This window comes from Nylanderia fulva, unplaced genomic scaffold, assembly GCF_048542155.1.
Source record: "Nylanderia fulva isolate GAGA-0341 unplaced genomic scaffold, ASM4854215v1 Scaffold132, whole genome shotgun sequence".
Taxonomy (NCBI): Eukaryota; Metazoa; Arthropoda; class Insecta; order Hymenoptera; family Formicidae; genus Nylanderia; species Nylanderia fulva.
Window position 1 is genome coordinate 209,346 of NW_028189538.1, and position 16,231 is coordinate 225,576.

The window sequence follows — 16,231 nt, forward strand, 5'->3', positions numbered from 1 at the left end:
TCTAAAATTTTTATGAAAAAAAAAAATAAAAAATTTTGAAAGAAAATTTTTAAAAATTTTAAAATTTTTTTTTCAAAGAAATGTTTTGTGTCCCCCCGGGTTTTTAAATTAAAAAAAAAAATTTTAAAAATTTTTGATAAAAACAAAAATGGAAAAATTTTCTGCTTTTTAAAAAGGGGAAAATGCCAAGTAAAAATTAAAAATTTAAAAACTTATGCAAATTTTTAAAATTTTAAATAAAAATAAAAAGAAATAATTTTAAAAATTTTGTTAAAAAAACCCCGGGGGCGCTGCCCCAAAAAAAATTTTTAATGATATTAAAATTAAATTGGTTTTTTTTAAACTCATTGCAATTAAAAAAAGGGGGGGAAAAAAAGGAAAAAGGGGTTAGAGAGGGAAAAAAAGGGAAAGGGGAAAGAGAAAAAAAGAGGGGTGGGGGAAGGAATGAAAGAGGGTGGGGGAAAAGGGGGGGCCCCCAAAAAGGGTGAAGAAAGGGGTTTTGGGGAATGGAAAAAAAGGGGGAAAAAAAAGGGGGGGAAAGAAAAGAGGGTTGAAAAAAGGGCGAAAAAAGGGGGAAAGAGGACCCCAAAAAGGGGTGAAAGAGGGGAAGAAATAGGGTTTAAAAAAAAAAAAAAAGAGTGAGAGAAGACCCCAAAAGGGAGTTTTAAAAAGGACGAACCCAAAAAGGGTGAAAGAGGTCGGGGAAAAAGGGTTGGGGGATTTAAAAAAGGGTGGAAAAAAGGAAAAAAAAAGGGGAAAGAGGGGGAAAAAAAGGGGAGGACAGAATGAAAAGGGGGGGGGAGACAAAAAGAAAAGGGGGGTTTTGGGGGGGACGGGGAAAGGGAGTGATGAAAGAGGACGAAAAAGGGAAAAGGGGGGGAAAAAGGGGAAAAAATGGAAAAAAGGGTTTTAAAAAAAATTGGGGAAAAGGGGTTTTGAGAAAAAAAAAGGGGGGGTGGGGAATGGAAAAAAGGGCGAAAAGGGGGGGGGAAAGAGGTCCGAAAAAAAAAAAGGGGGGGGGGGGAGGGACGAAAAAAGGGGGGGAAAAAGGACGAAAAAGGCGAAAAAGAGGGTGAATTTTAAAAAGGGCGGGAAAAAAAGGGGGGGAAAGAAAGAGGACCCAAAGAGGGGTGAAAAGGGGGGAAAGAGGGGAAAGAGGGGTTTTAAAAAGGGGGAAGACGAAAAGAAAGGAAAAAAGGGGTGAAAGGGGGGGAAAGAGGGTGGAAAGAAAAAGGGAAAAAAAAGTGAAAGAAAAAGGGAAAAAAGTGAGAGAGAAGAATGAAAGGGGGTGAGGAAGGGGGGCCCCAAAAAGGGGAAGAGGCGAAAGTTTGGGGGAAAAAAGGGCGAAAAAAAAAGAAAGGGGGAAAAAAAAGGGGGAAAGAGGGGGAAAAAGAGGGCGAAAGAGGGGGGAAAAAGGACGAAAAAAGGGGGAAAAGGACCCCAAAAAGGGGGAAAAAAGGGGGGAAAAAAAGGGGGAAAGAGGGGGCCCAAAGGGTGAAAAAAGGGTTTTAAAAGGGGAGGGGGGAATAAAGAGGGTGAGAGAGGACGAAGAAAAAGGGGAAGAATTGAAAAAAGGGGACAGATGGGTGAAAAAGGAAAGGAAAAAAAGGGGAAAAAAAGGGAAAAAAAGAGGGGGGAAGGGGAAGAGAGGTGAAAAAAAGGGAAAGATGGTGAAATGAAAGAAAATTTAAAAAAAGGGCGGGGGGAAAAAAGGTGAAATTTAAAGAGGGGTGAAAAAGGAAGAAAAACAAAAAGGGGGGGGGAGAGAACAAAAAGGGGTGAAAAAAAAAAGAAAAAAAGGGGAGTTAGGGCGCAGAAAGGGGGGGGGGGGGGGTGGGGGGGGGGGGGGGGATGTGGGGGGGAAAAAGGGGGGGGGGGGAAAATTTTGGGGGGGTGTGAGTGAAAGGTGAGAAGAGATTTAAATTTAAAATAAACCTGATGACCTCAGCAGACGCCCGGGGGAAAAGAAGGGGAAAAAAAAAGAAGAAGAAAGAAGAAGAAGAAAAAAAAGAAAGAAAAAAACGACGTTTTAATTTTTATGAAAAAAAGTCACTTTTTGAAACCCCTTTTTTCCGGAACGGCTTGACCGATTTTATTTTTTCTTGGCTCAAATTACTCGTGGCGATGCCGCCTTTCAGGTTATGTTACGTGCAATTCTACATTTTTTATATTTTAGTAGTTCTACACCCCCAAAAAATGGACTTTGATGGTGCAGGATAAGGAGACTTGTAGTGTCTTTTAAGGTCTTTTAGGGTTTGAACATGGCCGGAGACACTACCGCGTCTCCTGATATTTTGGATAAGGATTCCTTTGTGTCCTGGAAACAAACATTAGGCCACAAAATAATTTATTTTCATTTTTTCTATTATTTAATGCATTTAACGTAGATATATACGATCAAAGAAATGCAGTCAGACAATGTTAGTGTACATTATTGTGCATATATGTAGTTCGTAACACTGTTGACATGCAAATTCTTTACTAAAGTTTAATTGTATTCTGTAAAATTAGATGAAACATTTAAATAGAAAGGAGCACGCACAAATCATAGGGAAAAATGGATATTAGTCGATTTGGTTAAAAATTTAGTATGATGTAGTTTATGTCGTCCTGATCAAAAGTTCCAATGGGCACAAGGTTCGTGTAGCCAGTTTTCGAGATATTGGGGGTCAAATGTTGGAAATATAGCCATTTTTTATCGAGTTAGACGCAATCGTTACGGATAGAATTTATGGATTAGAATGAAAATTAATCAAAGAGTGCTTTGGGACAGTACCCGATGAAAAAGATAAATAAATATGTGTATATACAGGGTGTCTCCGAAATCTGACCGCCCCTAGATTTCAGAAACAACTGTAAATATGAAAAAACGTTTCAGACGAAAGTTGTAGGGTTCGAAGCGAGATATAAGAAGATACTATTGATCTTAGGCTGCGTTGTTAAGGTCACATAAAGGTCATAGTCATTCTTTCAAATGGAATTACAATTGTTTTAGGTAAATAGATTTCTTGTAACATTCTGCATAAAAAGTTAGTAAGGATAATATGGCCAAAAAGTGTATCGCTTACGTGATATTTAATATGTAAATCTGACATTTTAACATAAGATACCTCGTAAAATATTTGTTTCGATGTTCTTACCCCAATACTTTTATGCACAGAATAATGAGACGAATCAATTGGTGTAAAGAAAACGCATGGTTGTTTATAACAAAAAGTACATTGCAAATTACACATTTTTTGTTATAAACAATCATGCATTTTTTTTGCACCAATTGATTCGTTTCATTATTCTATACATAAAAGTATCAAAGTAAGATTATAGAAAAATAAATATTTCATGAGGTATCTTATATTTTGTCAAAATATGTCAGATTTACATATTAAATATCTCGTAAACGATGCAATTATTGACCATGTTATCCTTATAACTTTTTATGCAGAATGTTACAAGGAATTTACGTACATAAAACAATTATTGTAATTCCATTTAAAAAAATGGCGATGACCTTTATGTGACCTTAACAACGCAGCCTAAAAACCAATAGTATCTTCTTATGTCTCGCTTCGAACCCTACAACTTTCGTCTAAAACGTTTTTTCATATTTACAGTCGTTTCTAAAATCCAGGGGCGGGGACAGATTTTAGAGACACCCTGTATATACACATATTTATTAATTTCTTTTATCGGGTACTGTCCCAAGGGACTCTTTGACTAATTTTCATCTTGATCCGTGAATTCTAACCGTAGCGATTGCGTCTAATTCAATAAATAAATGACTATATTTCCAACATTTGACCCCCATATCTCGAAAACTGGTCACACAAACCTTGTGCCCATTGGAACTTTGAATCAGGACGTCATACACATCATACTAAATTTTCAACCAAATCGACTGATATCCATTTTTCCCTACGATTTGTGCGTGGTCCTTTAGATGCTATAATTATTCCCGGTTGCACCAACGTTATTTTGGTTTTAAGCGAGACTTTTTCATACCAATATTGAAAACAAATGACATAAAAACATATTTATTTATAAAAAATGTAACTTACTCATAACAAAACTGCAAAAAGTAAGATATGCTTCAATTTGTTTTTTGACTTGCACACCCGTTATACAGAGTATCCGATAATAAATAAGTTTATCTTACTGTGACGCAATCTCATAAAATATGCATTAGGAAGCGAATTTTTTATTCAAGTATTTAATATCATTATTTAATGTCACATTATTTGTAAGAATTTGGTTGTGCCCTGAAAACGAACACAGACCAAATAAAATGATATTTACCTTTTTTTTAAGATTTAACTCGTACATATTAACATTTGAAAACGCGATCTGGCTATGTCAGTTAACTCTCTTCTGCGAAGCTGTGTAATTCTTAACAATATGAGTATATCAGCACACAGCGGGAAAATCTGCGCACTATGACGCAATACATATCACGCACATCAGGTAACGAAGAATTGGAGGAATGACTATAAGTAATATGTGTATATGTGTAATATTATTCCCGCTTCGTTGTATGCCTGGTATAATTGATAAAAATATATCAAAGTTTGTTTCCAGGACATTGAGGAAAAATTAGTTCACTATGACGCGATAAATATCACGTATATTAGGCAAAGAAGCATTGGAGGAATGGCTATAAATAATATGTGTATATGTATAAAATTATTTCTGCTTTATTGTATGCCTGGTAATTGATAAAAATATATCAGAGTTCGTTTCCAGGACATGGCGGGAAAATTACTTCACTATGACGCGATAAATATCACGTATACCTGGCAACAAAGCATTGGAAGAATGGCTGTAAGTAATATGTGTATATGTATAATATTATATCTGCTTTGTTGTATGCTTGGTAATTGAAAAAAATACAATCATTTTGTGACCTAGCGTTCGTTTCCAGGACACAATAAAATTTTTATAAATAATACAATATTAAATAGTTGAATGGAGCACTCTCAGCTCGGACATTTATTCTAGTGCGATGAGATCAGTCTATTGTAACATGATATGCATGACGCATATCGCGTCACAATAGACTGTCATCGCTCACTTATCTTCCCATCTAACGCTAATATTCGTGCAGCGAGATTTTATCGTTTTTATATATTATCGAACATCTGTATAATAGGAATGCAAGTCACTTTCAAATTAAATGGATGAATAATCTACATAAAAAAATGAAATTCATTTGAGAGAGATTTAGAATAAATGTCCAAGCCGAGTGCTTCATTTATATATTTAATATTGTATTATTGATAAAAATTTTGTTGTGTCCTGGAAACGAACGCTAGGCCACAAAATAATTGTATTTTTTTCAATTACCAGACATATAACAAAATGGAAATAATATTATACATATACACTAATTACACATAGCCATTGCTCCAATGCTTCGTTGTCTGATATGCGTGATACTTATAGCGTCATAATGAACTAATTTTCCCGCTATGTCCTGGAAACAAACGCTAGGCCACAAATGGTTGTATATTTTTTTCAATTACCAGATATACAACGAAGCGAAAATAATGTTATACATATACACATATTACTTATATAACCATTCCTCCAATATGTCGTTGCCTGATATGCGTGACACGTGTATTGCGTAATAGTGGGGCTGATTTTCTCGCCGCGTGCTGATATACTCATATTGTTAAGAATGATTTGTATTGTTAAGAATTACACATATTCGCAGAAGGAAATTAATTAATTATCAGATCTGTTATTATCAGATCGTGTTTTTAAATGTTAATATGTACGTCCAATGAGTTAAATCTAAAAAAAGTGTACATATTTTCTGGGGGTAAATAACCTAACGTTCGTTTGCAGGACACAACCAAATTCTCACAAATAATGTAATATTATATAATTACTTGAATAAATAATTTGCTTTGGAATACATTTATCCTGTAATATATAAGTATATTAATGGGTTTTTACATAATATGATTTTTTTATTTAAATTTTCCAGAAAACAATAAATATCTTTTGACTTGCAACCCGTTATACAGAATAATAAGCAAGATCATCTCATTGTGAGGCAATACTTACAGGATAATTTATATTTCGAGGCAAATTATTTAATATCATTATTTAATATCACATTATTTGTTATACTATATATTATATAATATATATATTATACTATATATATTTAATATCACATTATTTGTTATAATAGATAATAATCTATTATGCTCTTGAAACGAACATTAGGCCAGAAAATAATATTTACTTTTTTAGATTTAATTCATTGGACGTATAACTTTTGAAAACGTGATCTGACAACAACAGTTAACTTTCTTCAATAAACCTGAATAATTCTTAATAACAATATTTGTAATTCTTATCAATATGAATATCGGTACACGACGTGAAAATTAGCCCACTATAACACGATACACGCATCTCAGGCAACGAAGCATGGAAAGAATAGCTATAAGTAATATTTGTATATGTATAATATTATTTTCGCTTCGTTGTATGCCTATTAATTGAAAAAATATCCCATTTTGTGGCCTAGCGATCATTTCCAGGACAAAAATAAATTGTAAATAATATGACATTAAACATCCGAGAAACAACGTACCTTCGAGTACATTTATTCTAAGTTTTTTGTTAATGATTTAAAAAAAATTTTTTTTATTAATAATTATAAGAGAATAAAATTATTTATATTTGCGCTTACGACTAATGATTGTTTAAAGTCAATAGACAATAATCAATACAAAGGAGAACATTGTATATTAGCAGAAACTTAATTTTCGTCTAAGTATATTTAAGACAAATTTTTAATGAATACACTTTAATTTATAAGTAAAAAAATTTTGTTTTTAAGAAAATGTATTTTTTTTAATCTCAAGGAAATTAATGAAACACATGATTAAACGTGCATCATAAAATTTATTCTTTATTAATTATTATATTATACTATTTATATAATTATCCTGTTTTAATTCAGAAACAAATATTCGCAGAACCTACAAATTAAAAAAATCACAGAACTTACAAATTAAAAAAATATAAATCGAATTAAAAAGATATTCGATATCGCGGTCTGCGGGCGAAAAAGTATATATTTTTATATGAATTACAAATATTACATAAAAAATTAAAGCTACATATAAATATATAATGTTTTGCAGTACATTGTCTTAGTATAAAAGAAAATTATTTTTAAAAATATAGTTACTTATACGGAAAGAATAGTTACTTTAACATTTACCTCATTTCAAAATATTTAATGTAATTACAAATGTATGTAATTAAGCTGTGCGCTAAGATATAAAAGAGTTCCTAAAAAGTAACATTATAAAATATAAATATAATTACGTAAATGAAGATTAAAGATCTCTAAGTTTTAATGAACACAAAATGGCTTAACGCAATAAAAATAATTAAAAATAAAAGAAAATTTAAAGACTCTAACAATCAGTTTTATTGAACACAAAGTTTCTTAACGCAATAAAAATAATACAAAATAGAAGAAAGTTAAATGTCCCTAAGTTTTAATGAATACAAAGTGACTTAACGCAATAAAAATAATTAAAAATAAAAGAAATTTAAAGTCTCTAAGTTTTAATAAACACAAAGTGCCTTACTATAATAAAAATAAATATGTAAATAAAAATAATTCTTTTACACTTTATCACGTTTATGACTATTCATACACTTTATTACTGTTATACTGATATTACATTTATATATAAATAAACAAAACTGAATAAATACTAAAAAGCGATACTAAAAAACATAGAAACAGATTATTTAGATGTAATATCAGTATAAGTGATAAAGTATAAAAGAAAATTAAAAGTTTTTAAGTCTTAATGAACATAAAGTAGCTTAACATAATAAAAATAATTGTGTAAATAAATATAATTCTGTAATTATATTTATTTATTGTACACAATTATTTTTATTATGTTAAGTTACTTTATGTTTATTAAGACTTAAAGACTTTTAATTTTCTTTTATTTAATGACATTTATATTTTATTGCGAAATTGATTGTGTATCCAAGTTTTTATTGCTGCTGGCTGTCGATTTTTCAAAATGTTTTTGTGCGTTTTGGATATTATTTCCTTTAACGAAGGTAAAGTAGAATTATTAATATTCGTTTCGAAGAGTAATAAAGCTGTTTGCTTTTCTTCAGAAGTCCAACGTATTCTTCTGGTCTTTCCGTAAGGAGGTGCTAAACATAAATTATAATTAAATCTATAAATATATCGTCACAAATTAAGAAAAGTAATTTTAATATTAAGAAAAAGGTATGCATTTCTTTAATGATTTTATATACATGTATAATTGTAATATTATTTGATTTACTGAATCGTTTCTTTTTTGGCGCACATTCTTCATCTGAATTATTTATATTTTCTATGGCGCGTTTTTTTACATTTTTTTGTTTTAGCAAAATTTTCTTTGGCAAATTATTCTCTGATGCTTCGTCTTCAACTATATTGTTAAAAATAAACTTTATGTAAAAAAATATATAATACAAATTTTCTTTTTTCATTTATATATATATGATAGATTATCATATGAAATTGTCGTTTTTGTGTCAAAATAAAAATGTTGTATTTTTAAGGAAATAGATTTTATACACTCAAAATATACATTATTAGCAATAATATTTTTCTGTCTACTTAATATTAAATTGTATATTCCTTTTTTTATTCGAGCTTTTTAAATCGAACGAAATAATCCAATTATCAAATATCAGCAATTCCATATGATACAATCTAATACAATTACTAACAATAAGTATAATATTATAAAAGTATTCTCTAAAATTATAAAAGAATTGAAGAACTTTTAAAATACCTAAGCTTTGAATTTCGTTAATACTATTCTCTGAAGTACTAGCATCTGTTGTACTGTTTGAATTAGTAGTATTAGTATTTGTATTATTAGTAGTGTCAATATCAGTGTTATGTGTAGATATATCTTGAGTTTTCTCTAAAATTTTGGCCATATTTAAAATATCAGATTCTACTACAGGCTGTCTGTAAATATTTTTATGTATATCCTTATGGTGACCCATAAAATCAGCAATGAGAGGAATTTCACTATCTGGTAAGTGTGAACATTTTGTTGCCATGTCTTTCCGTAAAATAGTCCCACGTAAGCTTTTTTTGTTCTCTGCTCCACATAGATTAGCAAATTCACGCATCAATTTACTCGCTCTTAAATATCTAAATCGTTTTTTATCTGCACCTGGCAATCCAAATATATATGGATTTTTTGAACTTACTCCTGCCAATTTCCGATATCTTAAAATTATGTCTAAAGCCTCTTTCATTTTAGCATTCAAAAGGACTGGGACGTTCCGATTTAGCTTGCCACGAATTGTGAAACGAATGTACTTTAAAGCAGATATTTTTTCTTTTTGTGGTAACCTTTTATATAATTCATCCTCTTTTGTAATTTTTATGAAATTTTTGTAATCAACAATGTAAGCTCTTTCTATCTCTCCTGCACGTCGCCGATTGAAAATTTGAATCATTATTAATATTGCTTCAGCAAGTGATTTCCAAGCACAAAACGTGAATTCATTTTTTATTTCTCGCATGCTAGATACTCTTATTTCTTCTAAATAATTGGTTAACTTTTTGATATCTGATGTTTTCGGAAGATTAACTTTTTTCTTTCGACTGTTTCTAGTCTGTATTTCTGTAACTGTTTTATTAACGGTACTACCATATTCGACTTCCAAAATCTTTAGAAAATTTTTTGCTGATTTTTGTTTTTTGTATTCATGTTGTTTAATAAATTCGTTGATTAAGATCTTACATAATTTTTTTAAACATGTGCCCATAGCTGTAGCATTATATGGTATATCATATGATTCTGTGTCTTCATTATATTTAGCAATTATATTTACTGCTTTTATAGCAATATCATAATATTTCGGGTCAAATAGCATTTGTAATTCTTGTATTGCCGGTTCTATTGATTTTAATACTTCTAAATATCGTCCAAGAAGAGTCGTAATTGTTGTCGTATGTGGTCTCCTAAATGCTGCAATCTATGAATTTGACAGAGGTAATTTCCGTATAGTATAATTAATAAATCGTACTTTATTAATTTATAAATATTGTCATTTCGCATGACAGGAAGAATGTCCTTTCTTAATTTATGTCTTGCACGATTATGAACAGATTGTGCAGCGCTTCGTGCTAATTTTAATACATTTCGAGTTGTATCTTTCTTCTTAGCACAAATGCGATAATGATGCCTGAGATTATGTATTGCATAATGTCCTCTACACTTAGAACATGGTAAAAAATAAGAACCACATTGCTTCTCTTCTTTAGTAGGTCTTCTTACAACAATCATGGAACCGTCATTTAAATCTGCCTGTGTATTATATTTAAAATTGCCTCTTTTTCTTATTTGACTAATTGCATCTCTTCGCTCTCTAGATTTTTTTGGAAGTAATAAAAACATTTTTACTTCTTCATTTTTATGTTTTAATTCTAGGTGCCGAGCAATTTTACTTTGCATAGTATTGCAGTAAAAGCAAAAATTATATTTTTTATCTCCTTTGGGCCCTTGAGACAATTCTACAAATAATTCATCATCTTTGCATGTTTCTATTTCTTTTTCTAACATATTTTTTGCATTTTCTGAAGAATTTGCTAATATGCTAGATTCATTATTTGCAATTTCTAAATCATCATTTATTTCAATATCAGTATGTTCAATATCAGTATCATTTGAACTCTGAATAGATGGTTCATAATCTGAATCTTTATCGCTTACATTAGAAATTTTATTTTTCTCAAAATCTGAAATAATAAACATTTTAAAAGATTTTATTTTAAAAATATATGAATGTTAAAAATATTATGCTTTATTTTTATCAAATTATTCTATCAAATTATAGAAATGCTAAGTAAAGAAAATAATTGAGTAAAATTAATAAATTTTATTTATTGACAATTTAATAAGTTAATACTTAATGAATTTAATTTTTAAAAATAACAAATTAAAGTTAAATTATATTTAAAAAGTATACCACATTATTTACATTAAATTAGCTTAATTCAAAAGAATTTATAAACAATATGTAACGCGTCGTCTACAATGAGATTTTTAGACGTAAGACTTAAGAAATTGACCAATACTGTCGAAGAGAGATTATTCTTCTCTAATCTTGTCTGTGATTGTTCAATTTCTTACGTCTTACGTTTTAAAATCTCATTGTAAACGACGCTTAACTACGTAAACTGTTACTTTTTTATTATTGTGAGCGAAGAAAAAAAATTAAAAATTAGTTTATATTATATTTTTAGTTATTAAATTAGTATTAGTTTATATTACCCTACGTAATAATTTGATGGATAAAAATTATTAAATATTTTATTTAAGCTTAATAACAAATCTAAATTTAACTTTTATAATATTGTTCTTTTTAAATATACTGTAAATATACTGTCTTTAGCGAAACCAATATTGCGAACATAATTAAATACTTTTTAAAGGAACAAATTAATAAAAATATACATACCTGTATTTTGCGAGACATTTTCAATTTGTGAGTTACTGCAATATAATTTATTGTCATTGTTATTTATATCGTTGTTTATAGAAGAATTCTTAACTCCGTTTAAATCACAAAATGGTACTATAGTGCTGTCCAGTTCAGTATTTTCAGTGATAGATGTAAACGTGGATTTATTTTCAGCTAGTACTTCGTGAATCATTTCTTCTCCATTATTATTATTTAAATTTGTACCACAATTTTTCAAATTATTTTTTTCAAAATTTTTAATTAGACATGTAATTAAAAGTTAAATCGGATTCAATTCCTATTACTCACACTGTTTTTTTTTTATTTATGCAAATTAGAATATTTATTTATGTAAAATAAAATTAATTTAATAATTTTGTTTTTTCTTTTTGCACTTACAATTTTTTTATACAGATACACAACTGTATAATTTTTATTTTATATAATCTTATTTTATTTAGATTGCACCTAATATAAAATAAAGCAAATAAAACGCTATTGCAAAAGTTAAAATAAAAGTTAAAAAAATATTAAATTAATTGTTTTACATAATTAAATATTCCAACTTGCATAAATGAAGAAAGTGCCAGTGACAGGAATTGCACCCGAGTCAACAACATGATAACCGCGGACTTTATAGTGAATGTACTACTCCAACTTCTCGAAAATCAATTTAACCGAGCCGAATATAAAAATTGCCATATATTGTTTAAATTAATTTTTCTTGAAAATAATTAATTGTAAGGTTTACCCCTATCCCTTTACTGGCAAAATATTTTTATTCTTATCTCAAATATTTATAGTAAGTCATCTCTATATGACTTTTGGGCTGGAAAATAAATAATAAAATATTTTAATAAAAAGCAAATTAAAAAGATATGTACATAATTTTTTGATATATTGTCTATAAAGTCAACGTCATAAAAATTATAACCCCCGAATCACGCGAACGCTACGCGCGAAAGGCGAAACCTCGTGCCTGCAGCCGCACGAGTCCACGAGACGCATCGGTGAAGTGAGACAAAGCCAGAGCGATGGATCGTTGGTCCTTGTCTGACTCAGCTGTTCGGTTCTCAACTTGGTTCTTAACTGAATATTTCGGACATGAACCATATCGCGGAATCGAACCATTTACCGTACCTTTTACCGAGTGTCACGACGTAGTTTATGTCCACTTTGTCAAGGGGCGTACTAGTACACGCAGCCGGTGGCCGCTCTCAGGTTTCTCTCTGGCAAAGAATATAGACGAGTATACTTCTTCTTCTTCTTCTTCTTCTTATTTGGCTGTTTGAGCTTTTATTAGGTTTGTTCGCGTCGTATACCCCAACTTGCTCCTTTTTACTTCAATGCGCTCGTATTGGTCCAATTCGAGGAGCGCACCAATACGAGCGCATTGTAGTAAGAAGGAGCATGTTGGGGCACGCAAACAAACTATTAACTCATATACCATTTATTGACTGTAGAGATTAAGTTGATTGATTCGGTCTGTATATACAACGGACCAAGTATAAAAAAAAAATTTTTTTAGACGGAACACGTCTGAACACGTTGGCTGCTCTGTGGCAACTATATAATAGACGAGTATAGAAGCACGGTCACAGTTTATCTATAACCAGTTACGACAGTCAGCGAAATTTTGCGTACAATATTTGAGGGCGCATGTGCCAACTGTACTATCAAAAATATGGCGGCACGCACATATGACGCGTGTACCTAATCTGCGGTCTTTTGGATAAAGCAAGGAGCACTCTTGTATAAGCGCATAAGCATTTGCATAAGAAATTCGATTGGTTGAATTTTTTATGTATACGTTTATAGACCAATCAAGATTCTTATGCTTACGCTTATGCGCCTATGCAAAAGTGTGTGCTCCCCGCTTAAATTAGTACAGCCCAGAAAATCCCATTATGGTTCAAGCCATAATGAGATTTTCTTGTGTGTTAAGGGTCGGCAGGCGACATGGTGGAGACGCCTATCGGCCGGCCGGGAATTACGGATTCTTATTTTCCAGATATTAGCGAAAATATTGAATGAATCTTATTAAATTTAGGATATTCTTAATCAGTAAGCTCATTTGTAGTCCTCTAAAGAGCTATTTTATGAAAAAAAGATAAAAATAAAAATTTTTAATAAACTTGGGGGAATGCACAGCTAGGAACGGGTAAGGTTGGGTTAGCCGCGAGTCCGTATTTTATTTATTATAAATTTTTAAGAGCGAAAATGTAAAATCCGGCCTTTTAGAGGACTGCTTTATTATATAAAGAATATATTAAAAAAAAATTCACGAAGTTATGTCACTTATTTTATGAAATATCTGGACGATAAGATTCTCACTAGATTCATAAGGAGCAGGGGAAATTTCTGTGGTAACATGCTGACTGCTTGACAAGGAGAGAGCATCATTCCATCTTTGTCTCTCTTACATCGCATATGTAGTAGCGTTCATGTAGGTACAAACACTAATACGTGAGCACACGGATGCAAATATTGAGAGATAATGTCAGCAAAAAGGCTATCATATTATTTTTATTTTTTTGTATATGTATGCATATGTAAATAAAGAACAAAAATAAAAACTATTTTAAGATGACATTTTATAATTAATTTTCTATATGTATTTGCATTTTATTAATATGTATTACATTTTTGATATGTTTTTAATTTATAATTTATATAAACATAAGTATGAAATAAAAATTGAAATAGTTCTGAAAATAAGTATATTAATGATAAAATTATTCAAAACAATAAAAAAATTAAATTTAATATTTTTTAGTGTTTGTACCTACATGGACGCTACTACATATGCGATGTAAGAGAGACAAAGATGGAATGATGCTCTCTCCTTGTCAAGCAGTATTAAAAGCCATATTAAAAGCTCTAGCTTCATTCAATTAATAATCCAATATAATAATCAACAATTATTTTTATATAATATATAGTATTTTTAAATATTTTTAAATATTTAAAAATATTTTTTTTAAGATTAATTGAGGAAAAGAATATTTTAAATATAAAAAAATATTTTAAATATTCTTTTTCAATTAATTTTTAAAACAAATTTTTAAAAATATTTTTATATATTCAAATATTTATTATATTATATAAAAATTATTGTGAATTATACTCATTGGAGTAATAATTATTGATTAAAGCTTGTTATGGCACAAACTGAACATCTTGTACATTGTCTGTATAATATTTTACTTATTTATAAAATGTTTTTTATAAATAAATGAAATATTATATATATATAATATATAAGATTATAATATATAAGATTATTGATGTTACATTGTATAACTCTCATTTCTTTCTCTCTGCTACATAAGTACTTATGACGTGAAAGAACTTACGAGTAACGTATGATGGCTCAATGCAAGAATATTTAATCACGTAAAAAACTTGAGTTCAAATATATCAATATCAATTTTTTTATAATATATTGGAATATAGAAAATCATAGAAATATATTTTTTATATAGGCGATAAACTTAAAAATTTGATATTGAAAATATTTTAATCATTTTACAACTACACATACTATAAATATATAAATGCAAAATAATTCCGTAAATAAATTTCAAGTAATAAATCAATTGCACACATGCACACAGCTGGTATGTAGATTTTTATTAAATTTATTTTCTGAATTATTTTACACTTATATATAGTGTATGTAGTAAAAATATTTTCAATATATTAAAAAATTTTTAAATCGCCGAAATATATTTTTTTATCATTTTTCTATATTCTAATATATATATATATATATTATAAAAAAATTGATATTGATATATTTGAACTCTAATTTATATACTGGATGATATACTGAACATCCTTGCATTGATTATACATTACTCAACGTTCTTTCACGTTATAAGTATTTGGAGCAAATTATACAATAGCATCAATAATCAAAAAGAAATCAAGAATATAATCAACATATCCCTTATATAATATATATATATATATATATATATATATATATATATATGTTATATATATACGTTATGCACATATGTGCATAACCATATATACTTCCAAAAAGTGGGTGCTTATTAGTCTTGCTACGTTACTGCTTTCTGCTACGGAAGGCCAGAAAGCATTTTCAGGCGGCATCTCGCGTATACCGGCACGGTAGATGAACAAGGAGAACACGTGATTATCGGTCCTTGTCTCTCTTACGTGCGTCCGCGTGAGCGATGCAGTTGGTGTATGTACGTGTACAGACATACACCACTACATAAAACCCGAGAATTGGTTTCTCGGCGTTGGCAACACTGAAACCGGAGTTTCGCGTTGTCACCGCACGAGGTCTCTAATATCAATTCGGAGTTTGCCTGGGTGTACTGCCGACCCTTAATGTGTAAAAACATGTCTGGACGAAGTCCAGGAATACAATTTTTTTGGTTTCCAAAAGATTCAGAAATGCAAGTTAAATTTTTATTGCAAATAATGTGATGTGATACTTTTATGTTTCTATTTTAATTTTAACTAATATAGATATATTGATTAAAAGGTCTCTCTCTCTCTCTCTCTCTCTCTCTTTTATATATATATATATATATATATATATATATATATATATACATATATATATATATATATATATATATATATATATACCCAGTAGGCAAAAAATCATTGCTACAACATTATTATTGCTGCCAAGTATGTAGTTTTTAACATTGCATGC

At 29.7% G+C, this 16,231-nt stretch overlaps 1 protein-coding gene across 1 annotated transcript; it reads right to left on the reverse strand.

Annotated features, from left to right (window-relative positions):
• Positions 1-7,961: 7,961 nt before the first annotated feature.
• Positions 7,962-12,645, reverse strand: LOC114940661 (uncharacterized). The gene is given in 6 exon segments (XM_085479904.1): positions 7,962-8,208; positions 8,343-8,471; positions 8,841-10,002; positions 10,005-10,807; positions 11,530-11,761; positions 12,505-12,645. Coding segments are annotated over 6 exon segments (2,673 nt in total). The 3' UTR covers positions 7,962-8,002.
• Positions 12,646-16,231: the final 3,586 nt, after the last annotated feature.